General features: G+C 38.6%; 1 protein-coding gene across 3 annotated transcripts in view; it reads left to right on the forward strand.

Annotated features, from left to right (window-relative positions):
- Positions 1-24,317, forward strand: part of MTMR12 (myotubularin related protein 12) — an 87,378-nt gene extending 63,061 nt beyond the window's left edge. For all 3 annotated transcript variants that reach the window (XM_078153226.1, XM_020995188.2, XM_020995198.2), the window contains 9 exons: positions 2,216-2,291; positions 3,112-3,218; positions 3,612-3,736; positions 4,122-4,200; positions 6,771-6,841; positions 11,698-11,870; positions 13,468-13,635; positions 14,709-14,870; positions 21,194-24,317. In XM_078153226.1, coding sequence (XP_078009352.1) covers positions 2,216-2,291; positions 3,112-3,218; positions 3,612-3,736; positions 4,122-4,200; positions 6,771-6,841; positions 11,698-11,870; positions 13,468-13,635; positions 14,709-14,870; positions 21,194-21,763 — 1,531 coding nt within the window. In that variant the 3' untranslated portion in view covers positions 21,764-24,317. The remainder of the gene's footprint in view (positions 1-2,215; positions 2,292-3,111; positions 3,219-3,611; positions 3,737-4,121; positions 4,201-6,770; positions 6,842-11,697; positions 11,871-13,467; positions 13,636-14,708; positions 14,871-21,193) is intronic.
- The last annotated feature ends 1,127 nt before the right edge of the window (positions 24,318-25,444 follow it).

Below are 25,444 nucleotides of genomic sequence, written 5' to 3' on the forward strand. Positions count from 1 at the left end.
GAGTTTTCTTGACAAGGATACTAGAGTGGTTTGCCATTTCCTTCTCCAACTTATTTTAGAGATGAATAACTGAGGCAAACAGGGTTAAGTGACTTTCCCAAGGTCACACAGTTAGTAAGTATCTGAGGCTGGATTTTAATTCAGGAAGATGAGTCTTCCTGATTCAGGCCCAGCAACTCTATCCACTATACCACCTAACTTCCCTGAGCAAGATTGGACATTTCCTAAATAGCAGCCTGAGAAATTTGCATGGTATCTGAGATGTAATAAGGCACTTCATCAGGATTTTGTTTGTGTTGTTTGTTTTTTAATAAAAGAGTGATGTGGTTTGGGCTGTGTTTTGGAAATTATTAATGCAGCAGCTATATGAAGGATGGAATGGGGAGGGTAAAGACCTGGGCTTGGGAAACTGATTGGGAAGACCATTGTTCTGGAGAGAGTGGTCTTGTGAGCTGACAGAACCGGCTGGAGGCAAGAGACGTGGAGATAGTCATCTAGGTTTGGCAATTGACTGAAGAAGGAAGTCAGGAAGAGGGAAGAGTCAAGGATGGCTCTGACTAAGTGTCTCTGTATCTGGCCTCATCGTCTGCCCTGAATTCATCCCTCAACACCAGCTGCCTGTGGTGCATTTCAAACAGGGTGGCCTGGAACATCTCAGACTCAACATATCCCAAACAGAACTTCTCTTTCTTTCCAAACCCACCTTTTATCCCAAGTTCCTTATTTCTGTTAAAGGCACCTCCCTTCTCCCATGTTGGTAACCTTACCATTATACTCAACTTCCTGTTCGCCCCACCTATTCAGTGTGTTGCCAAACCTTGCCATTTTTGTGACCTCTATCATTTAACCTCTCAGTGTTCAGGCTAGGGGTCAGCAAACTGTGACCTGAGTATCAAATTAGGCCTTCTTCCTGTTTTTGTACAAACCTGTAAGCTAAAAGTAGTTTTTACATTTTAAAACACAACAAAAATTTGTTTAAAATGTAAAAACCTTAGCTCCTATGTTGTATAAAAACAGGAAGCAGGCCGCATTTGACCCACAGGCTGTAGTTTGCTGACTCCTGCTGTAGATGAGTCTCTAAGACCATAAGTTGAAGAGAATGTGGTGACCAATTAATAAACACTTATTAAGTGCCTGCTTTGTACCAAACACTGTGCTAAGTGTTAGGGATACAAAAAGAGGCAAAGACAGCGCCTGCCTTTAAGGAGCTTACAATCTAGCAGGGGAGATAACTTGCAAACAAATATGTACAAAGCAGGCCACGTACAGGATAAATAGGAAATAATTAGCAGAGAGAATGCACTAGATCAGGGGTGGAGAACCTGCAGCCTCAAGGCCACATGTGGCCCTCTTGGTCCTCAAGTGCAGCCCTTTGACCGAATCCAAACTTCACAAAGCAGGTCCTCTTAATAAAAAGGATTTGTTCTGTCAAACTTCGGCTCAGTCAGAAGGACCTAGAAGGCCAAGTATAGCCTCGAGGCCACAGGTTCCTCACCCCTGTGACTAGATTTAAGAGATGTTGGGAAAGGAAGGCTTCCTGTAAAAGGTGGAATTTTAGTTGGGATGTAAAGGAAGTCATGTCCATAGATGGAGTTGAGGAGGGAGAGTGTTGCAGGCACGAGGGACAGCTAGAGAAAATGCCTGGAGCTGAGAGGTGGAGTATCTTGTTTGTGGAACAGCCAGGAGGTCAGCTTCACTGAGTAGAAGAGTATTTGTCAGGGGGTAAAGTATAAGCCTAAAAGGTAGGAGGGGGGTGAGGTTATGAAAGGCTTTGAATGCCAAACACAGCATTGAGAGAGGGAGTTTCCTTACCTGAGAGTTCCCCACTTGATGAAATCCTGTCCTCCTTCCTTTCCTAACATCATAGAATTTTGGGTTGAAAGGAACATTTTACAGATGAAGAAACAGAGGGCCAGAGAAGCAAATGGTTTTTTGAGATTATACAGCTACTTTTTGGCACCCATGGGGTTAGAATCCTTGCCTTGTGGCTTCCTGTTCAGTGAGTGCTCTTTCTACACTGAGAAAGAGAGAGAGAATGAGAGAGAGAGAATGAATGAATGAATGAGAGAATACATTGGAGCTAGTTCTCCTTAATCAGGGAAATATGGTCCTTTGCCCTTGGCTGTGCTTGCATTTCTTTGTTTTGGAATCTCAGCCTTTTTGATTTAATTAACACCAGCCTTTGGTAGTAGAATGCATTCTTTCTTCCCTATAGGCTTCCAGCCTACTTTGTTGTTCCTGTTTCTCTTTCTGAAGAGGATATCTCATGTTTTCAAGGACGAGGTATTCCTGTAAGTAATTGTGGAAGCCTAAATATCCTGAAAGCCAAATGCTTATATCATTTGCCTTTAAATGTGTTTTTTTTAATTTGTCACAGAAAAATCAACTTATTTAAAGTTCTGGGTTTATGTTTCTAATACTGAGTAGTTTGTCCTCATTCCAACAGGGATCTAGAAATATCTTAGGGATTCCTCAGAGGTGGTAGTGCTGCTGCTTCTAAGAAAGGAGGCTAACACAGCCTGGCCTGAGACTGTCTTCACAAAGCTTTACCCCAGTTTTACCGAAAAAACTCACAAAAGCTGCCTCTGACACAGTACTAATTGTGTGACCCTGGGCAAGTAACTTAACCTCTCAGGGTTCAGAGTAACTCTGAAAAACTGTAAGTTGCAGAAAAGATGCCAACCCATGTTCCTACATCAAGTATTTAAAATCTAGTTTAAAAAAGGAATCATTTGGGTCATCTGAAATGATTTCTGTAAGTGTAGGAGGAATCCTTGGAGAATCAGTGTACTTTTCATAAAAGGGTGGCATGCAGAGCTTGTTTTCCTTGTATTCCAAACCACAATCAGGCAGGAAGTATAATGATCAAAGAAGGCAAGACTCCAGAAACCACCCCTAATTTTCAAATTTCCCCCTGCCTTTGGGGAATTTATTGAGAAAAGAATATCATGAATAAATGCTATGCTATACAGAACTTGCTGGTCCATTAAAAAAGCATCTTTGTCTCATTGAAATTATAGCCGTCTCCCCTGTGTGAGTTTGAATGTCTGACTGGCTTAATGGGTCGTTGTGCATGTGATCCCTGGAAAAATGTTCTTTTTCATTCTCTAGATTTGGTGTTGGTCTTGCCATAATGGTTGTGCCCTTCTGAAAATGTCAGCTTTCCCCAAAGAACAGGATGACTCCATTTTACAAACACAAAAAGCCTTCTTAGACGGGTCAGTAATTTCTTACATTTATACTCTTTTTTTTTCTTCTAAGTGACTTTTTTAAAAATGAAAAATGCTTATGCTTGGTCATAGTAGTCTTCAGAAACAAATAATAATACCTGATAAAACATTGATTTCCTCCAATTGGTTGATATCTTTTACTACATGGACTTAATATTTGTAAATTACCTCGATTCATGTTTATGAAACTCATTTTTATAAAAAGTGCTTGTGGTTGTTACTATTGGTCTTTGGAGACATATACTAAAGTACCCAGTAATATATTCATTTTTGCCAACCTGTTGATATCCTCTTACTACAGGGACTTTGAGTTTTAAATACTTGTAGATTACTTTGATTCCTGTTTCCTCTTCTAATCTCTTGATATTTTTTGATATCTAGAATTTACAAGACCATCCATAAGCCACCTTATGAAAATTTAAAAACTGAAGAACTGTCAAATACCTTCATATCCCTACAGGAAATCCAGACTTCGTACTCTAAATTTAAACAGCTGTTCCTAATAGGTGAGGAGTACACAACTAAAATAACTTTTTCAGATGGGGAAAGAAATGCTAACTGGGTCGCATGACAGATGGCACCTTTTCCTTACTCTGTGGTAACATTCAGATGCTTCTTGCCATCAGGATTGACACCATACGTAGAAGAGAGTTTTCTAGTTAGGCCTCCTATTGACTTACTTTATTCTAGTCTAAGATTCTTCCTCTTCTGTTTTGGGGAATCTATTTTTGGTCTTCATAGAGTAAAAAAGTTTCTTGGGGGTAGGAAATATGTCTGTAAATTCTTTATATTCCTAATATAGTACTCTAAGTATAGTACTCCAAGTATTAAATAATAAAATTATTAAGTCTTACTTAATGTTGATATAACTTTTTTTTTCTACTGTTGCAGACAACAGTTCTGAATTTTGGGACACAGACGTGAAATGGTTTTCATTGTTGGAAAGTAGCAACTGGCTGGACATCATCAGGTATTTAGATTACTTGCAGTCATGATTTTGAACCTGTAACAATTGAACTTTCTTCAACCACATGAATTTTATTCAGGGACTTTTTAACACTTTAATATTAGATATTATTCTTAATGAAATTTTATTATTCAATACTTGTGTCTATATTGGGAATATACAGAATTTACAGGTATATTCCCTACCCCCAAAGAACTTTTTTTACTCTCTGAAGACCGAAAATAGATGCCCAAAACAGATAAGGACTGTAAGATAAAGGAAGTCATTTTCCCCCTGTTCTCTTAATAGCCCAAGCCTTTTTTTTCAATCCTATAAGAAATGAGGAATCCTCCTCATAATAAAAAGGAGGTGATGGATTCAAGATGCAGAATGAAGACATTCATTTTCAGAAATGGCCAACGTGGGGATTTATTTGGTGTGACTCCATAGATTTGTTCCAGGGGTTTTGTATTCCTTTTTTTAAGGTGGAAAGGGATAGATGGGCTATGGAAGAGAGAGGATTGCCAAAAAAAGGAAACAAAAGAGTCATTGGAGTATTTTTTTAATGGACAGAAAAGAATATTAAAAGGACCAGAAGAAATCGTAGACAAGCAGGCTAGCTTTGAAATTTCCGTGTTGAATTTATTAGCAAACTGTACATGATGGAAATCCGTAGTTTTGTGTTCAGTCCTCTTTATATTCTGCTCTGTCTTATACAGAAATGCTTGTTTTGTTTGGTGCTTGAGTTACATAAAAAAAAGTCACTGAAGGTTCTTTGAGGTTTTTTTAAGTTTAATTTATCCTTTTTGGTTTTGCATCAGTCATTTCCTTATATAACACTCCATACATACTTCACACCCCCATACACACTTTTACACCTGCTGAACCTCCCTTTGTAACAGAAAAATTATTTAAGACCAACTTAGTATTGGCAATACTCCACATCTGCAGCATCCCCCACCTCTTTACGAAGAAGGAAAGACTCTTCTTCTGGGAATGATATCTCTTGTTCTATGTGACTAAACTTGGTTGTTACAGTTAGCCAGAGTTTGGTTGCATTTTGGTTTTTTGTTTTTTAAATCACATTATTGTCATCATTTCTATTCTCACTACTGTTTGTTTCACTCTGCCTCCATTCCTATAAGGTTTCCTGTGCTTCTCTCAATTTCTCATATTGTTCATTTCTTTTGACACAACAATATTGCATCACATTCATGTACCACGATTTATTTGGTCATTCCCCAGTTTATGGATACCTCCTTTATCTCCAGTTCAGTCTATTTTTGATATAGCCATAGATTATTGCAAGTCGATAGAGAATATGTCAGAGTGAAGTCCCAATGGAATGATGCTTCCAAGGGTTTGTCTAAGGAAAGAGAGATTCTTCTATCCCGAAATAGTAATCTCCCACCTACGCTCATAAAAATTCAACGTTCTCAACATGTTGTTTCACGTGTAATCAGGTGTTCTCAAGACTAAAAATACCCTTAGACTTTGGAGTAAAGAAGCTGTAGTATCGATAGAAGCTACAGACTCAAGAAAAACAGTCTTCATATGAATATACAGTATGGAAGGGACCTTCTCAGTCTTTCCAGGCACAGTCACACAGTCTGTCACCTTGGGGGAAAAACATAAATATACATTAAGCTCTTATGGTTAGTTCAGCTATGAGAGATGCTAAATCGTCACATTTTCCTAGGAATAAAGTTTTTTTTGGTAAAAATATCTAGTTCAGAAATAACCTCTAAGAAAATCCTTATGGGAGTTTTTAAATTCTGTGGGCTTTTTGAAAATGTTAAGATTCTCATTCTCCACTAAAGTCCTATCTTAATGCCACATTGTAGTGTAAAGGTGGCATTCTGATCTCAGAAACAACATCAGCTAAATGCAAGTCCATAGCCGGACTATTTTTCTTCCCAAGATTAGTTTAGCTAAATTCAGAGAGGCTCCCTGCTAGAAGGTTGGCTATTGGGTAATGACCTTGAGCCATAATGGCTTCTATCTAAGCAGGCATGTAGGAGTTGTAGTCTGTATGAATGGGGGGGAATATCCATGCCTATAAAATCACTTATCTTTTTAAGTATTGGAGAATATTCTAATAGGTAGATTTAACATTCAGTTCAACAAACATTTATTAAGTATTTAGTATGTGGTGGAGCATTGTTCTGGTTCTGGCTCTTGTCTCCTTACTTGAATATCTTATTGAGTCTTTTGTTCTCTAAGATATTGATATGTTAATCCAAGAATCTGAAAAGCAATTCAGACCATGCCTAAACTTAAAGCCTTTCCTATTCTCTGCCCGTCTGGCCCTCCCTTCCATTAGTGTCTTCTCCCTCCCCAGTTATTTCTAGAGCTCTGTTTGGTGTCTTCATGGTGTCTCTCTCTCTCTCCCTACCCCCATATACTTATTGTCTGTGTTCTTGTTCTGCCTCTCTAGGAGAATGAAGCTTCCTTGAGGACAGGGGCTGTTTCATTTATGTCTTGGTGCCTTGTGTGCACATTCGTTGTAGGCCCTTTATAAACTGTCTGTTGCACATTTGTTGAAAGTACCACACGTAAGCATTCATATCCCCTTTTCTTGTCTCCCTTTTTAGACGCTGTCTGAAAAAAGCAATAGAAGTTATTGAATGTCTGGAAGTACAAAACACAAATGTTCTTCTCATAGGTAAGATGCTGTTTGAAGAAAAAACTCTTTCCCCTTTTCATTCAGTTTATGTGACAGTTGTGGAGAGTTAATGATTTTCTTACCTACTTTCTTGGATCCCTAAAATGATCTGCCTGGGATTTTCATGTGACTCTTTGAAAAAAAGTCTTACTTCTGACCCCTTGGTGGCAGACTTATTCTGAGCCTAAGAAAGAATTATTTGAAATTGTAGGGGGTATATTTTCTTCATTCAACCAAATAGCAAAACTTGAAGTTATTAACATCCTTGAATTTCCTAGTGGTACTTCAACTTAGTTGAAATGAAAAATCTATAAATGTGTTAAAGTCATTCTGTGTATAGTTATGCAGCCCCAAACATAGAGCTTTGTAAGGCTACACTAGCAACTTCTGAGGATAGGTGATTTTCTTTGCTTTAGTGGACTGAAGATGCCATGTTTGAGGATAGGGACTTGGAAATTCAAACAAAATAAACACAAACATGGGGGAATGGGGTTCATCTCTAAAAGCAAGCTTTACACTAACCTTTGACACACGATTAAAAGTTTTCAGTGTAGTTGGATACATGAGCTAACACTCCTTAACAAAGTGTTTCATATAACCAGAATTGAAATTACTTAACTCATTCTCTGAAATTAACAAAGCTTTTATAGTTCATCTACTCGGTCAGCAAGTATTTAAGTGCTTACTCTGTTCCAGGCACTAAGTGTTGCCAATATAGAGAAAGGCAAATAGTTCTTCTTCTCAAGGAGCCAACAATCCAGTGGGGCATTTTATATGCATTTTTAATCTGTATTTCTAAAAGCAGAATAAAGTCTGTCTTTAACATGTTTCAAAAAGGGTCTCTCTTTAAATCTCAGATACCATCATTATTTTCTGCTGTGTTCAGAGAGCTGTATCCACCTTCAGTAGGAATTTACATGGAAAGTCTTTGTGGTCTCGGCCTACTGGGACTTTACAAATTAATGAGAAAAACAGAACACCTTACTAAAAACAGCACTACAAACCTAAAGTGAGACAGAGATTTTACATGTGTAAAGTAATTTTGAAAATCAAAAGCACCTCAGGCCAGACTAGATCAGGATGAGCTCTATGGGGAGTTTTAATTCACTCTCTAGTGAGTGTGGAATGTTAAGTCGCTGGTAAAAGGGTTCACTTAAATAGATATTGTTTGAACTGAAATCTTAGCTTCTATTTTCTTTTCTTTACATTACCTAAAAGAAATATTAGCTTAGGCTAAATAGGGAAGTAGGAATTTTAGCCTTGCTGTCTGGACTTTCATGTACTTGCAAAAGTATAACTTGTTTGGCTACTACTAGAATATGAAAGACAAGAACAAAACCCTCTTACCTATAAAGTCTGCCAGTTCTTTATTTTGACTTTTGTCCTGAAGGGGGAAAGAGGTAGGAGGTGTGACTCAAATCTTAATGTGATAATTTAGGTCTGATGTAATTATTTTCATAATAAAAATGTCTGCTGACTTGCGCACCTTACCTTGAGTTTATTACCTCCAGTATTAATAATACAGTCATCTTCTTAAACATTTTTTAAGCTGTTTTTAAGAACCACTCATTATATGCAGCAGACTGTACAAACAGTTAACACAGTTCTGCTTTCTAAGAGCTTAAAGTCTAAGAAACATTTTCTGTCTGTAGTATTACCATTCACCCAGTCTCCTGGGATGAAAATCTTGGGATTATTTTTAACTCTTCTTTCTCAAAAATGTTTGTCTTTATTTTCTTCTGTGTCACATATATTAAATACACATATAGACAATGTGATATTTACACACATGGAGCATTCATTCGGTAGAGATTTAATTAGCTCCTGTTTTGTACAGAACACTGTGATGGGTGCTAGCGGACATTGACTGCCCTCCTTCACAGAGTATAATGTGTAATGGGAAGATAAGACAGCTCTCTGACACAATTTTGTGAAAAACATGCATTAGAATCTTGAAAAACAAAGTATTACAACTTTTTAAAGGAACTTAGCAGTAAAGGGGAGCAGAGATAGAGATGACTTGATGGTGATGATGATGTGATAGTTGCTAACATAGTGCTGTAAGGTTTATAAACTGCTTTACATGTGTATTCTTATTTAACCCTTATGATAAGCCTGTGGCTGTTGTTATTATCCCCATTTTGCAGCTGAAGAAATTGAACTGAGGAAGGTTAAGTGAGTTACTCAAGGTTACATAGTTAATGAGCTCCTAAGAATTTGAACTCAGATCTTCCTAACTCCAGGTCCAGCCTTCTATCTTCCAACTGCTTCCAGAAGGATCAAAGGGCATTATTTTTTAGTATTGGGATGACTTGATCGTGTTTGTAGGAAAATGAGAAAGAGCTGGTTGTGAAGGCAGAGGTATACTGGAACCAACTCATAGTAGCTCACTAACGCTGATTGTTAAATTTTCACTGTGAGTATTTATACCTTGAAAACCAGCAAACATTACAAAACAGGGCTTGGTTTATTTTGATTATCTAAACTTAAGAATATGATGGAGAAAATGTTAATAATACAAATTAAAATTAAAAGTGTATCTTGTGCACATTTGGCAGCTGGGAATGGCTTGGAGTGTAGAGATCCAGTTATTAAATATTTAGTTAGACACCCTTGGGTGAGAGAGACTGAATACACCTAACAGAGTGGGGAACAATTCTAGAAATCCTAAAGAAGGGGATGAGATCTATGGTGCAGGTAAAGGATTAAGTTTAGTAAAGAGTTGAGAATTTCTTGTGTGACCAGAGGAAAGGAGGAGAGTGTGAATGTGTTGAAAAGTTTTCAGGAGGACCAAGGGGGAGATTGTGTCAAATGGCCTGTCTCTTTTGGTGTGAAGTAGGAGCCTGGGTCATGTGCTGTAAGTGTAGTTGGGAGAAAAGAGAAGAGAAGCTTGGAATAGCCTTTGTAGGAAATAAGAGGGAAACTATTAAGTTAGGGTAGAACTTTCATCTAGCATTGAGAATCAAGTTGAAATTGGGCATAACATATTGTAGTGTGTGAAGTCACCTTGATTTTGTAAATTTCTTCACTGACGCTGAGCTTTCTTGGAGTGGGACTGGAGAAAATTGTATATTTGAGGTTACTTAAGGATGGAAAATTCACAGATCAGGAATGGTCAAAGATCAGGGGCACAATGGAGTCTAGGGAAGCGATTTAGGGAAACAGAGTGGCAGACAATGTGGTCAAGACTAGGGATGGACGAAAGAAAAAACAGTGAATGAAATGAACTGAGAGAATGAGGTTGAGTGAAGACAGCCGAGATTGTGATAGAAGTAGGCAGAGGAATTTCAGTGTGAAGAAGACTTGGAAGGATAAGAGATTGTGGCTAATGTTGTAGTTCCAAGAGACAGTCTTATTATGACTCTGCCTGCATAGGACTTAAGTAGGATAGAAGAGGCTATTAAAGGTTTTAAAGAAATTACAGAAGAAGACAGCATAGTGAATATACACACACAGATGCATGGGCTTCAGAAGTTAAAGGTTATTGAGAGATATTGGTAGGGACAAAAAATGGTCTAGAAGCAGTATGGGGGCGCAACAAGTATAGCCAACCCTTCTCCTGACCTTGTAAGTAACCTTGCAGTTGTAGGTGATGTGGTGTTCCCAGAGAAGAACCAAGTCGTGATTAAAGGAAAGTAGAAGAACTATTCGTTACAAAGCTTAGGAACATAGTGGACTTGTGCAGTAGAGTGAGTCTTCCAAAGGTCACAGTGGAATAGGCTCTGAAGTATTTCCCTTTGATGTCAGGACTTGAGTCTTAGTGTCCTCTTGGAGGGAGGGTAAGGTAGCTCTGGGGGAAGAACACAATTAGGATGAAGGTCAGGTTCAACAGAATGGAATCTCCTTGAGAGTTTATGATGTTTTTTTTTTCCCCTTCATATCCCTGGTGCCTAGCATAGTTCTAGGCACATTGAAGATGCTTAAATCTTAAATTTATTATTAACAAATACTCGATTGATTGAACTAGGGAGGGCTGAAGCTAATTGGGGTGTAGATGACAGTTTTGGAGAAGGTATAATTCTTCTAAGGCAGAGAGTTTAAATGACCTGGATTAAGTAGTCAGTACAACAGAAGAGAAATAATAGTCCATGGACAGAGCTTACCAAGGAAAGTTAACCCACCCCAAAACTGAAAACAGAATTTGAAATGCTTGTATTTGGGGATTTCTTTGAGAAGCTTCAACCCCAGGTGTACTGCTGTTGGTTCCTCTTGATGAGCAGGAGTTTCTGCTCATCTGGTCCTTTGAGTGTGAAGGCCAAGGAACCCTTTCACTAGATTTTATGAGTGGGTGGCAACGAGTAGCATGTAATTGGGATGGAGGTGAGGGAGAAGAACCTCTCATGGCTGCTGTCTAGACTAGGAATGTAGAGGAAAGCAGTCACTGGAAGAGCTTATGACAAAGGTAGGCTGTATCAGAAATCAGGATAGGGTCTACACCTATAATTTCATTGCTGTCGGGAACTCCCCTTTGAAGAAACTCCTGCCAATGCACATTTGCACCTTCTCTGCAACTTAGGGAGTTGCCTTGAGCACTGAGAAATTAAATGAATGTCCACAGCCAGTTTGTGTCCGAGGCAGGATGTGAACACAACCAGATATTGCAGACTTCAGTGCTGGCTCTCTATCCATTATGCCCATTCTAGTTTTATGTCTAGATCAGGAATAAATCAGTTGGTTTAAAAATAAGGGCATTCCAGGCCTATGAAGGCTTCTCTAAAGCATTGCAAAGATAAATAGGATGAATAAACAGAAAGGTTGATGAGGTCAAGAGTAGGATTGGGCCCACTTGTTGTGCTTATTCTTTACGATTTTAAAATATTTTGTACTCTGTGTACTATTACCATGATTTTTCCTAGAGGAGAATGCGTCTGACCTGTGCTGCATAATCTCCTCTCTGGTACAAGTGATGATGGACCCATACTGCAGAACCAGATTTGGTTTTCAGAGCCTCATCCAAAAGGAATGGATAATGGGTGGGCACTGTTTCTTGGATCGATGCAACCATCTACGCCAGAACGATAAAGAGGAGGTAAGCTTCCTGCTGGCTATTTCAGGGTTTCACTTGAGGTGGATTTCAGTGAAAGAGTGACTTAGCACATATATTCTGTTGTTAAGATCATTCCTGGCAAAAGTTTTTTGTTAGGAAAGGATCAATTCATTTCTTGGTTACAGCAAAAACTTGAATAATTCTAATAAAGTGATTTGTAGGTGAAAAAGACACTAAAGAGATCTGCTAGAAGCACCTGTCCTATTCATCAAGCAAGTTTTGCCATGGAATGGTCCTCTTGTTTGGAATTTTCAAAATTAATTTAATTTTATTGAGTGACACCTACATTAAAACTGCTGCTGATTTTAGTTTTTTATTTGCTCTTTACAGAAATTTTTTTCTAAATGCAGAGTGTCTTACAAAAAAAAAATCAAAGACAGTAATGAAGAAAATTTTGCCTTATACATAAAAAGCAGAATATTAACTTCAGATCGCCATCTCAGTGCAGTAACATTGAACACAGTTCTAAATAAGCCTTCAGCGAAGATAGGTCTTGGGTGACCTAGAATTTTAATAAAATTGGAAAACGTGTTTCCTAGAAATCGTACTGTACTTTCCTGTAATGTTGACATGTAGTATGATCAGCTGATTCAGTTCTACGAAAGGAATGATGAAGATTCCCCCTCCCCTTTTTTTCCAGTTTGCAGAACTGAAAGATAATAATTGTGTGATTTATAGCCTCTGATTTTTCTTATTCAGTTCAGAAAATATTTACTGAGTACCTGCAGCATTCATAGTGCTGTACATAGCTATCAAAAAGTGTGCAACAGACTTCTTGCCTTCACTAAGGCCCTTTATCTTCCTGGAGAGCCTACAGCGCTGTCTTGTTAGACTTGGCTTAAATTCTTTTTTTTTTTTAAGTAATTTATTTATTTTTAGTTTTCAACATTCACTTCTGTAAGATTTTGAGTTTTAAATTTTCTCCCCCTCCTTCTCCCCCCTCCCCAAGACAGCATGCAATCTGATATAGACTCTACTTGTACATTCATATAAGCATGTTTTCACATTATTCATGATGTAAAGAAGAATTAGAACCAATGGGAGGAACCATGAGAAAGAAGAAACAAAACAAAACAACAAAAGGAAAGGAGGGCTAATAGCATGCTTCCATCTGCATTCAGACTCCGTAGTTCTTTCTCTGGATGTGGATAGCATTTTCCATCATGAGACTTTTGGAGATGTCTTCTCTCCTTGCATTGCTGAGAAGAGCTAAGTCTAGCAAAGTCAAGTCGGTCATCACACAACGTGGCTGTTAACTGTGTACAGCGTTCTTCTGGTTCTGCTCGCTTCACTCAGCATCAGACCCATACAAGTTGTTCCAGGTTTTTCTCAAGTCTGCCTGCTCTTCTAGGACAATAGTATTCAATTACATTCATATACCACAACTTGTTCAGCCATTCCCCAACTGGCTTAATTTCTTTCTGGCCCGAGGCCTATACATACATTATGCATTAGTTGATCTAAACCAAAATACTGAACCCCTCTCTCGTGTTAGAAGTGCCTCTCGCTTTTTGAGGACTTGTGACAGCTCTCATTTGTCTCCGTGCCCTGAAAGTAACTTGGTCTTCTTTTCATTTAGGTTCCTGTTTTCCTGCTTTTCTTAGACTGTGTTTGGCAGTTGCTCCAGCAACATCCTCCAGCTTTCGAGTTCACAGAGACTTACTTGACTGTTTTGTCAGATAGCCTGTACATACCTATCTTTAGTACCTTCTTCTTCAATTCGCCGTATCAGAAAGATACTAATCTGGTAAGGGTCCCTAGCAGAGTGTTATTGTCTTTTGCTGGTTCTCATCATGCCAGTTTTTTGTGCCATTAAAGCCCTTTCTTGTTTTTCATGATCTTTTTTAAAATTTTTTTCTTAAGGCAATCAGGGTTAAGTGACTTGCCCAGGGTCACACGGCTAATAAGTGTCAGGTGTTTGGTCTGAGGTCAAATTTGAACTCAGGTCCTCCTGACTTCAGGGCCGGTGCTCTATCCACTGCGCCACCTAGCTGCCCCTTGTTTTTCATGATATTAAAAGGGTGTGCCTAAGCTTTGTCATTCTCTCCTTGTTCTGCTCTGAAACGGCTCAGAAAGCATAGCATATCCATACTTGGAATAGCTGAGTGGAAATTAAGAAAATAGAAACAAATTTCAAACTACTCTTTAACTTTCCATTTCTACAGTTTTTGTCTCACTTAACAATAAAGTCCATAAGATTTAAATGTATCTTAAAGCCTGCCTGTTAAAGTCTTAGACCACAGCCCTAGGCATGTTACTCTTTTTGTCCCAAAGTCAGCCTTTCCCATAATAACTCACATTTATATAATGATTTTTAAATTTTTATAAGTGTTTTTTTTTGTTTTTGTTTTTTGCTACCCTGTGAAGATAGGTAGTTCAAGTACTATCCACAACTTGTAGCTGAAGAAACTGAGGCTTAGAAATAAAGTTACTTGCTTTAGAGTCACACAGTAAGTGTCAGAGCTGGGATTTAAACCTAGGTCTCACCTGACTCTCTCTGTAAAATGTAAAAGAGTGGCTTCTTATGCCCAAGGTTACTGTAGTCTTGTGTAAATACTGTAATGCCCATTCATTTTAGTTAAAACTCCAGGGCTTTTGAAATCCAGGTCTTGTCCTGTTTTAGGAAATGTTTTTAGTGAATAACTTAACGAAAACAAACTCTCCTACATATGTAAGCGACAAATGAATGATAAATATCAGGGCAGTCGTCATTTCTGGAGAGGGAACCTTGCAATTCTTACAACATTCTCTTTCTTCTCAGAGTTTTGCCATGTTCTGTCCCACCCTTGGAACCAGTATGATATGTGCTTGTCTTGGCAGGGTAAGGAAAGCCAGGACTCACAAAGCAAGCCTTTGAGTCTCCTCACCGTTTGGGATTGGTCTGTGCAGTTTGAACCTAAGGCTCAGATTTTGCTCAACAATCCTCTTTATGTAGAAAAGCCAAAACCAGATAGAAGCCAGCGGAGAGCATCACATTTTAAAGTAAGATATTTATATCTCTGATCTTTCTTGTCTGTCCAACCATATATAATGACATAAAGGATTTTTTATATGATATATAATTGATGTTAATATGTGTTACCACTTCACATCCAGAGGCATTTTTGGCCGGATATAAAGGACCACATTCGGGCTATTTGCATTTTGAAGATCAGACTTTGTACTGTGTTTCAAAATGACTTTGAAACATAGCCTTTTGGCACTAAAAAATGAGATTCTGCCAGGCAATGCCAAATAAACCCATATTTAACAAGAAATCATTGTAAGTTTGAAAGTATAATTCCTAAGATATAGCTTATCCATTGTCTTCGTATATTATTTTGGCAACAAAAATGAAATTGATTCTCTTTTACTGAGTCCCAAAGTATCCATGACTTTAAATGTTAGCCAGTCAGTAAACAATTATTAAGCACCTGCTGTGTGCCAGGCTTTGTGTGCTAAGCACTGGGGGTACAAAAAGAAGCAAAAGACAGCCCCTGCCTTCCAAGAGCTTACCATCTAGAAAACATACAAATAAATGTGTACAAACAATGTACAGGATAAATAGATAATTAACGGAGGAAAGGCACTGGAATTAAGAAGGATTGGGAAAGGCTTCTTATAAAAGGTGAGATTTTAGTTGGGACATAGAGCCAAGGAGGTCCCTAGCTAGAGTAGAGGAGACATGAGAGACAGCCAGAGAAAATGCACAAAACAGAGAGAGCATCTTGTTTGTGGAACAGCCACAAGGCTGGTGTCACTGGATCAAAGAGTTTGTGTTGGGGGGTGAAGTGTAAGAAGACTGGAAGGCTAAGAGGCAGTTAGGTTATGAAGGGCTTTGAATGACAAACAAAAGGTTTTGTATTTGATCCTGGAGGCAGTTAGAAACCACTGAAGTTTATTGAATAAGGGTGATGTGGTTGGACCTGTGCTTTAGGAAAATCACTTTAGTGGCTAAATAGTAGATGGACTGGAGTGAGGAGAGACTTGAGGCGGGCAGACCCACAAGGAAGCTGTTGCAATAGTCTAGACATGAGGTGAGGAGGGACTGCATCACAACGGTGGTAGTATCAGAGGAGAGAGTTGCAAAGGTGAAATTGACAGGCCTTGACAACAGTTTGGCCATGGAGGATTGGGGGGTGAGAGAGAGAGGAGTGAAGATGACACATAGATGTAGGCTTTCAGGACCAGGAGGATGGTGTCAGTAGTAATAGGGAAGTTAGGAGGGGGGGAGAAGGATTTAGGGTGAAGAAAGATAATTCAGTTTGGGACATGTTGAATTTAACATATCTATTGGATGTCCAGTTCTAGATGTCTGAAAGGCAGTCAGAGATGCAAGACTGGAGGACTGCCTTGAGGCAGGATAGGCAGATTTGAGGATTGTCAGCATAGAGACAGTAATTACATCCATGGGAGCTGATGAGATCACCAAATGAAGTCGTGTAGAGGAAGAAGAGAAAGAGGACCTAGCACAGAAGCTATAGAGATAGGACACCTATGGTTAGAGGGCATGACCTGGATGAGGATGCAGCAAAGGAGCTAAGAAGGAGCAGTCGTATAATTAAGAGGAGAAGCAGGAGACAGTTGTGCCTCAAACCCAGAGAAGGGAGTACCAAAATGGAAAGAGTGATCAGCAGTGTCAGAGGCTGCAGAGAGGTTGAGAATGAGGATTGAGGAAAAGGCCATTGGATTTGGCAATTAAGGGATCATTAGAAACTTTGGAGAGAGAGCAGTTTTAGTGGAATGATGAGGTCAGTAGCCACGGGTTAAGATGGAGTGAGAGGAGAGAAAATGGAGGTGCCTATTTTTTTTCAAGGAGGTTAACCACAAAGGGCAGAAGACATATAGAATGATAGCTAATGCGGTTGAAAGGATCAAATGAGGGTTTTTTTCAGAATAGGGGAGATGTGGGCACATTTTTTAGCAGTTGGAAAGGAGTCCTTAGACAGGGCAAGATTGAAAATAAGTGATAAAGGAATTAGCCTTGATAAGGAGTAAGGCCACCTCATTGTATGAGACAGGAGGAGATATTGGCAGAAGGTATGAGTGATATGAGATGAGGAAGAGGGAAGAAGAGGGAGTTTACAGTAAATGGCCTTGATTTTTTTCTACGAAATGAGGCAACTTTCTCAGCTACAGGAACAGTAGGATGTTTGAAGAAGGATGGAAAGGTTTGGAAGAGCTGCTGTGGAGAGTGGAATAATGGTTAATAAGGGAAGTATATAATAAGATTGCCTAGCAGCGGTGAGGGCCCAGTTGAGATTGTAGAACAAATTTGTAGTGGACCCAATGAGAATGGTCTGTGATTTTCTCCATCTTTGTTTAGTATGTATGTTTAGGTGCAAAGGCAATCAATAGTGGTTGTGATCCAAGGCTGAGGCTTTGCAACCAGTGAAATCACTCAGCTAGGGACTCGAGAGGAGGACAGTGTAGAGTTGAATTGGTTCGCCAAGGGGTCAAGATGGAGAAAAGAGGAGAAAGTGGCTAGTGAAGGGGAGGTGACCTGAAAAAGAATTGAGGAGTTGAGGGGGTAAAGGTCATGGTGTGAAGGAAGAATAGGGTTTGGGAAGGGAAGGCAGAGGAAAAGGTGGAAAGGCAATAGATTATAGTCAGTAATAAATGTTAAAAGGCTCTTTAAACACATTTTTTTGATAATTTTTGCTTTTATATCACTTATATTTCCAAAATGTATCCTTCCCCCAGAGAGCCATCTTGTTTAACAAAGAAATTTAAAAAACCAAACAACATTGGAAAAGGTCTGGCATTAAATGCTCTAATATAGTCCAAAGAAGTAATTGCTTTCTAATATCTAGTTTCTGGGGCTAAGCTTATTCATTATAATTTTACTGAATTTTGTATTGTTGTTATTTGTTGATCAAAACAATTGTTTTGTTGTTCTTTCCACTTCATAGTCAGTAGTCTTTATATACATTGTTTTACTGATTCTACTTACTTTAATTTTTTTTGGGGGGGGGATGAGGCAATTGGGGTTAAGTGACTTGCCCACAGTCACACAACTAGTGACTATTATGGGTCTGAGGCCAGATTTGAATTCAGGTCCTCCTGACTCCAGGACCAGTGCTCTATCCCCTGAGCCACCTAGCTGCCTCTCTGCTTACTTTATTTTGCATTAGTTTGTATAAGTCTTACCAGGCTTTTCTGTATTCATTATAGTATTTCTTATAGCACAATAATGGTCCATTATATTCACATACCAAATTTTTTTAGCCATTCAAAAGGCTATTTTCTAATTAAAGTGTGTCTTTAAACAGAATGTACCTTTCCTTTCCTTCTCTCCCCAAATCATTTCGGTTTGACTGTGCATGTTTGTCCAAGTATATTACTCACTGAAACACTTCCCCAAAAGAGGAAGCAGAATCATAGATTTGTAGTTAAAAAGTTATTTAAACAGTAATTCATAGCTGTTTCTTCATCACAGGAAATTGCTTCCAAAAGTACCTCAGAGAAATGGAAGTCAGTGGTCACAAATCCCTTCATAAAATTTGTGCTGCTGTTGCTTTTTCTTTTGTTGTTGAATTCTGGTAGAGCCCAAGATAGGGAGAACCTGGGAATTGGCTCTGATGTTTGTCCTCACTTTGGTGAAAGGAGGTCATTCAATGGCCTGTCTGAAAATGTGGATTTATTTTAATAAGGATTAAGAGTTTGGACCAGGCTGGGCCTAGACTTGAAAATCTAAAACTGCAAACCACTCCAATGCCTTTTCGGTAATAATAACTGACACATGCTTTAACATTTGTAAAATGCTTTCCATACATTCTTTTATTTGAGCCTCCCAATAATTCTCAGTTGGAGTGGGGAGAGAGGGTATAAGTTCTATAGATGATATTATCTTTCTTTTACACATGAGGAAATCAAGGCTCAGAGATTGTGACTGGCCCAGTATCACACAGCCAGTGCATGCATGAGGTAGGATTCAACCCCAGCTCTTTCTGACTCCAAGTACAGTGTTTTACCCACATTCAATCAATAAGCATTTATTAAACACCTATTATTTGCCAGACCTTTCAAAGGATCTCATAGACTGGACATGGCACTTCTTGTACTTTGTAGTTTTAGACTCTTGCCCACATAATTGGATCTGAAGACAATCCATCTATGGAAGTGAAATAACACAAAATGCTATTAACTGAGTCATTTTGGTATTTTGCCAGAAATCAATTGTTCTTTAGTGTGTTACGCCCCCTGGTGGCCTCACATAGACAACATCTTGTCATGGCTGCCTTGGAACCATAGCATTGTAGAATGTAGGAGCTGGGAAGAGTGCTCAGAAACGATCTAGTCTAAACCCCTCATTTTACAGATGAAGATGCGACCAGATTTTAGCTCGCAATTCCACCTGGATCTAGTTTTTCTAACTCTTCTCTTTTTCCTTGTGACTGTCAAGTGTCTGAGGTACTTAGAAGTTGAACAGAGGGAGAGTTTGAGCAGATATGAGTGTTCCGGTTGTACAGGGCAAAGGAATTGGGGCAACAGGGTTCTAAGGCATTCAGGTAAACACAGAAGTGTGGAACTCTAGAGTAGGAAGGGATTTTAGAGATGTTTTGTCCAAGTCTCATTTTACAGATGAGGAGACTGAGGCCTAGATGTAGTTAGTTGTGGTAGGGCCAAGATTAGATTCTGGGTGTCCTGAGTCCTATCCTGTCGTTCCTTCTGTCACACCATAGGTGTCCCATTACACTGCATATCCTGAGGTGATGGCCCAGTCTTCAAGTGGCACGGAACATCAGAGGAGATCTAGTCTAAACTGTGCCTCTATAGGAATCCCCTCTTCAATTTGCCTGGCCGGTGGTCACTCAGCTTTTACTTCAGGACAGCCAGTGAGGGGAAGCTCCTCTCTCTTGAGGCAGCCCGTTCTGCTTCTGGGTAGCGCTAGTTGTAGGTGCTAGTTTTTCTTTCCTTACATCTAACCTAAAGTGACCTCTTCATGATTTTAGCCCGTTAATCTTTTTTTCTTTCCTCTGGGCTTAAGAGAAACATGTCTAATCCCTCTTTCATTGATATCCTTTTAAATGATAATAGCTAGCACATCTTCCTTTATTCTCCCATTCTTCTCTTGAGATTACATATCCCCAATTTCTCACTTAATCATTAGACTGGGGGCAGCTAGGTGGCGTAGTGTATAGACCACCGACTCTGAAGTCAGAAGGACCTGAGTTCAAATCCGGCCTCAAACCAAACACTTGACACATACTAGCTGTGTGACCCTGGGCAAGTCACTTACCCCCATTTGCCTAAAAACAAAAAAACAAAAATCATTAGACTGTAGCATCATAGACTTAGAGGTAGAAGGGACCTCAGACTAGCTAGACCAAACCCTTCATTTTTCAGATAAGGAATCTCTGGCCCGAGAGGTTAAGAAACTTGCCCTCGGTCATGTCACTGGCAGAGCTGGGAGGTCCTGGGATTCCAAATTCAACACTCACATGACAAGACTTGTTTTCCATGTGAGTCACTGTCCTATGAACTTTATAATATCAATATCCTTCCTAAAATGTGGTGACTAGAACTCAACATAGTATTGTAGATGTCATCCTAAGATACCTCTTTCTCACTTCCTGCCCCACATATACATCCCCCCCCTTTTTTTTAAACAAAGTACATTGAATGGACAGATAGTCCGTGAGCAGGCCCTGTCAGGGACTTTCACTTAGTTGCAGATAAACAATTCAAAGTGCCATGGTCTGCTTTGAAAATCGGCATATAAAATCATTATCAGTTAATTTAGCAGTAAGTTCACAAAATACATTAATTTAGGGCATTGCATAGGTGCCTAATCTGAATTGCAATTTAGAACCAGGAACTGGCTCCTTTTAACTTATGCCCATCAGAATTCCACTCACCAAAGAACTGCTCTGTCTACATAGGGAAGGCGGAAGAGGGAATCATTTAAAGTATTGGGATCCCTGATTCCTCTCTCCTGCTATCACAGACATCTGACTCAACACTCTGGCTTTCCAGTTTCCCAGCTGACTTTCCAGGAGTATTTTTTGCTTTTGCTTTAGTTCAAGAGGTTGATATTATTTACCAAATCAAGTCAAACCACCCTTTCTGTGAGGCCCCCCTCTACCTTTTTTCTCCCACTTCTCCCCATTGATTGTGCATCTAATCCTGTTTTTATACAAGCAGATAAAAAGTAAAGAATATAGCATAACTTCTCCATGCTGTTATATTTTAATAATTTTTATCTATAAATGGCAATTTGATGTTTCTCAAAACAGGCTTCTGCAGTATTACTTTTTTGTACTCAATGGCATCAAATAGTTGTGTTGTTTATTAAACAAAAGTATTTGTGTCTCTCTTTAAAGCATCAGCGCCAGCTTTCTCTACCACTTACCCAAACAAAATCATCTCCCAAAAGAGGATTTTTCAGGGAAGAAACAGACCACTTAATCAAAAACCTTCTGGGCAAGAGAATTAGCAAACTAATTAATTCCTCTGACGAACTTCATGACAGTTTTCGAGAATTCTATGATAGCTGGCACAGCAAAACTGTTGACTATCACGGACTGTTACTTCCTCATATAGAGGGTCCAGAAATCAAAGTCTGGGCCCAGCGCTGCCTGCGTTGGATTCCAGAAGCCCAGATCCTAGGTGGTGGCCCAGTGGCCACCGTGAACAAAGTCTTAGAAATGATGGAAGAGGTTCAGAGCTTGCAAAAGAAAATTGATGAGAAGCACAACAGCCTTATGGCCCCTCCCCTGGATGCCCTTTCCCTGCTAAGGAAGCCTACCCGTTTGTCCTCTTTGTTTCCTTTTGCTTTGCTCCAGAGACATTCCTCCAAGCCAGTCTTGCCCACCAATAGTTGGAAAGCCCTGGGAGATGAAGAAGACTTGGCCAAACAAGAAGATGAGTTTGTTGATCTAGGTGATGTGTGACTTAATTTTTCTTTTTTCAGTTGCCCAGAAACTGTGGAGCAGGAGGAACATTGAAGACTGTAGTGGATGTCAAATGTTTTGTCTCTAGGCACTAAAATATATCCTAGTATGGCCTAATATGGTGAGGGTTTTTGTGATTTCAGCTATGTCATCACTGGCCCGGTGGTTAGGAAAAGGGATGGTTCTTGTTTTGCATTTTGTTTAACGTGGTTAATGAAAGACTATGCAACTGAAACTATCTCTAGGAATGTTAATTAACTTGCAAGGTGTTATAGCTTGAAGCTTGAATAAGATCATGTCCTTTTGGGTAATTTTTTATAAAGCAGCAGTAAGGAAGATATTTTCATATCTAGATTGCAGCCAAAGGACTTGATCGATTATTCTTGGTCTTAACACTTTGCTGAAATTCTTTCTGTGCCAAAATTGTTGTTACCCAGTCAGTAAGAAGAGTCAGTTTTCTTATCCGTGTCATTTTAAGATACCTCTAAAAATGCACTTGTATTAAAAGGATCAAAAGATTTATTTAGGGAATGGGCGGGATATGAAGATGTTATGGTATATGTTTAAACAAAACAGTTCATTGTTCTCTACGTCTCAGCCACAGAAAAACTGAGAAAATTCCAGATCCTTGACTTTCTGGTCATTCCTTTTCACCCTTCCATTGTTTAGCTTTGTAGATGATGAAAAGAGCAGATTTAGTAACCCATTTTCCTATACTAGTAGCTGTATGTCCTTCTTTACACCTCATTCCCTCATTCATTTATTCATTCAGCAAAATGTATTAAGCACCTTCTCTGTGCAAGATGCTATCTAAGCCGCACTTATTTGCATTCCTCCACTTTCTTGTTGCCTTGGTATGCTTCTTTCTAGCTGCTTGCTGCTAATCCTACTAGTCAGACTGAGGTTTTCTTCAGTTTACTAGGGGAACTTCAATTCTTTCTAGAGAAGCTGAATTTTTCATCTGAGCCTCCCAGCATTTGAAGCTAACTGCCTAATGTTTCTCTTAGTGTGCACTGAGACTCTAGACCTCAATTACTAGAGCATTAAAAACCATAGCCTTCTGTGGCAACCCCGGAGTTGTCCTTTGTTAGTGTCTGTTCCATGTGCAGACTGATGGAATATGATCCTTTTTGAATGTGGCTTTCACTTAGGAAAGCATTTAGACATTGGAATCAAGAGTTGCTGAATATCTTATAGTACCTCAGTGATTTTAAAAGCCATAGAAGAAACGTGATTTTATGCTTGACACCTCTTTTAGATCTGCTGTGTGAATAATCTATTTTTATGCAAAAAAGTACACTTTGTAAGGACCAGTTATTTTGCTCCTGATGTGACCTGTCAAATTCTACATGAGAAAGAAAAAAAATCTCATTTGTTAAGAGATTTCTAATTAATGTTTCCCTTTTGTATTTGTATGTTTGATATCTAATAATAGACCCTCTTGTAATTGTTAGATGTTGGAAAAGCTTTTAATTGCTCAAGGACAATGACAAAGAATGTTGAAACTTTTTGAGGAGTTTCTAAGTTTGCACTGAATCATCTATATACATACAGGAAATTGTTGACTGTTCTCCCATCTCCATGGTAACTTATGAGCCAGGTTGAATCTATTTAGATGAGAGATGTTGAAACTGGGAGATAATAGGATTAATGGGGATGGGGGGAGGGGAACCCACAAAAAGTTCGAGTCTCGATTGCCTTATGAGTCTTAGTAGTGAGGACAGTGTTAAGCTTTCAGTAGCAGTTTTTACAAGGACACTAGTTCCATAGCTCCTTTCAGTTACATGGGCCTTCTTCAACTAGCACTAACCTCTCTACACTGCTCCACTTTCTCATGCCCCTCCCCATCCTCCAAATACACTATGGAGCTATTTTTGTTACCGTGTTATAAAGTGAATGTTTATACAGTAGCCTATAAAATCCTTGGATTTTGAGTAAACATGCATTCCAAAAATGCTTTGTGTGATGCTTTATGCTCCAGAAATCTTGGGTTAAAGTCACATATTTGTGACCATTGTAATAGTAGTTGAATGTGCATTGGAATATTTTTATATACTTTTAAAAACTGCAGTCCAGGAAAAGAAGATTAAGCTGTTGTAATTTGTAAGGTCATGACAGTTATGTATTTATATTTGAAATCATATTTCTATAACTTGTGTTTGTGTATAAAATTCTCAAATGGGTTTATATATTGTGAAATTTTTATTAAAGATTGAAACATGGGAAGTGCTTAATTGTAAAAGCTGAAGTGAAACCATTTAAAACCTTGTTGAAAATGCTGCACTGCAAGTTTAGAAATGTATATTAATTTACTGTATATAATAGCCTGAATTTCTCTGTATACCTCCAAGTTTTTACACTGAATACAAGCTAGCTTTAATTGAATTTAAAACATGCCTGTTTTTGAGGATTTTTTTTTTATTTGAGGAATAAGCTGTTGGGCAAAATCTGTATAAATTTGCTTTTTATTTTACTGTATGTACAATTAGAGTTTATACTTGTATCACACTGCATCATATCTGATTGCAGTAATTAAAGCACAGTTTAAAAATAACACCCTGTTTTGTGTGATGCATTGTGTGTTATGTCTGCTGCAGCATGAGATGTTTTAAAAAAAAAAAACAAAGAAAATTGTACACGTACACCAACCTCTTCATCCCCACCGAAATAATGTTGTCATGCCCTTTGTCTTTTCCCCTCTTTTTGTGACCAGAAGAGGCAGACCATTGATGTTGGAGTCAAAAATACATGGGTTCAAATTTGAGTTCTGTAATAATATTTATATGCAGAGGTGTGCTGGAGCCAACTCTTATCAGACAGCCTGTTGTTAAATTTTCATTGAGAACACTTACACCTCAAAAATTGGCAAAAGCTACAAATTAGGGCCTAATTTATTGTTTTGTTGATTGCCCAGACTTAAGAAAGTGATGGAAAAAATGTGAACAATGCAAATTAAACTTAAAAGTGTATCATGAGTACATTTCCCCCCGCCCAGAGAGCTAGTTACAAAACATTTACCAACACACTGCTCCTTACATACAAATATGACTTTGGGCCAAAGTCACTTGACCCTTGACCAGCATGGTTCTCATTTTTCTCATCTCTTAAGATAAAGGAGCTGAACTAGATGGTCTCTTAGGTCCTCTATTGCTTGAAAAACAAAATCTTATTAGGAATTAACTTAGCTCATCACCTGTCTCTCTACCTCTTGCTTTTATATTTCTTTTCCAAAAAATATTCCACTTTAGCATTCTATCTCCTTCATTTGAGGAAATGTTGATGTAAGGGAATCACATATAAAGAATGAAGTTTTTCTCCATTGCTAAGTGGGAAGTGGTGTGTGTGTTTTTCTCATTCAGAATCTGTACTTCTTTAGATTCCATCCACTTTTCATTTTTATTTTTTATGATATTATCAAGGGTTGAAATTTACTTGCTAGTATATGCAACATCCTCCTGAAGTTACTGTCAGCTATTCCCACCTAGAAGGAGAGGTTGTCTCCACTGATTTCTTTTACTGTAGATTGCTTTTTTACTGTAGATTTCTTTTACTGTAGATAGTAAATAGATCTGTCCCTAGGTTACCGATAATCGAGTGAGCACCCTTAGGCTCCTTAATATTCTTTTGGACTATAATAACTCATACTTACATAGTGCATAATGATTCAGGGAAGTACCATTA

Source organism: Phascolarctos cinereus, unplaced genomic scaffold, assembly GCF_003287225.1.
Source record: "Phascolarctos cinereus isolate Bilbo 61053 unplaced genomic scaffold, phaCin_HiC Scaffold_4;HRSCAF=312, whole genome shotgun sequence".
In the NCBI taxonomy this organism is placed as follows: domain Eukaryota; kingdom Metazoa; phylum Chordata; class Mammalia; order Diprotodontia; family Phascolarctidae; genus Phascolarctos; species Phascolarctos cinereus.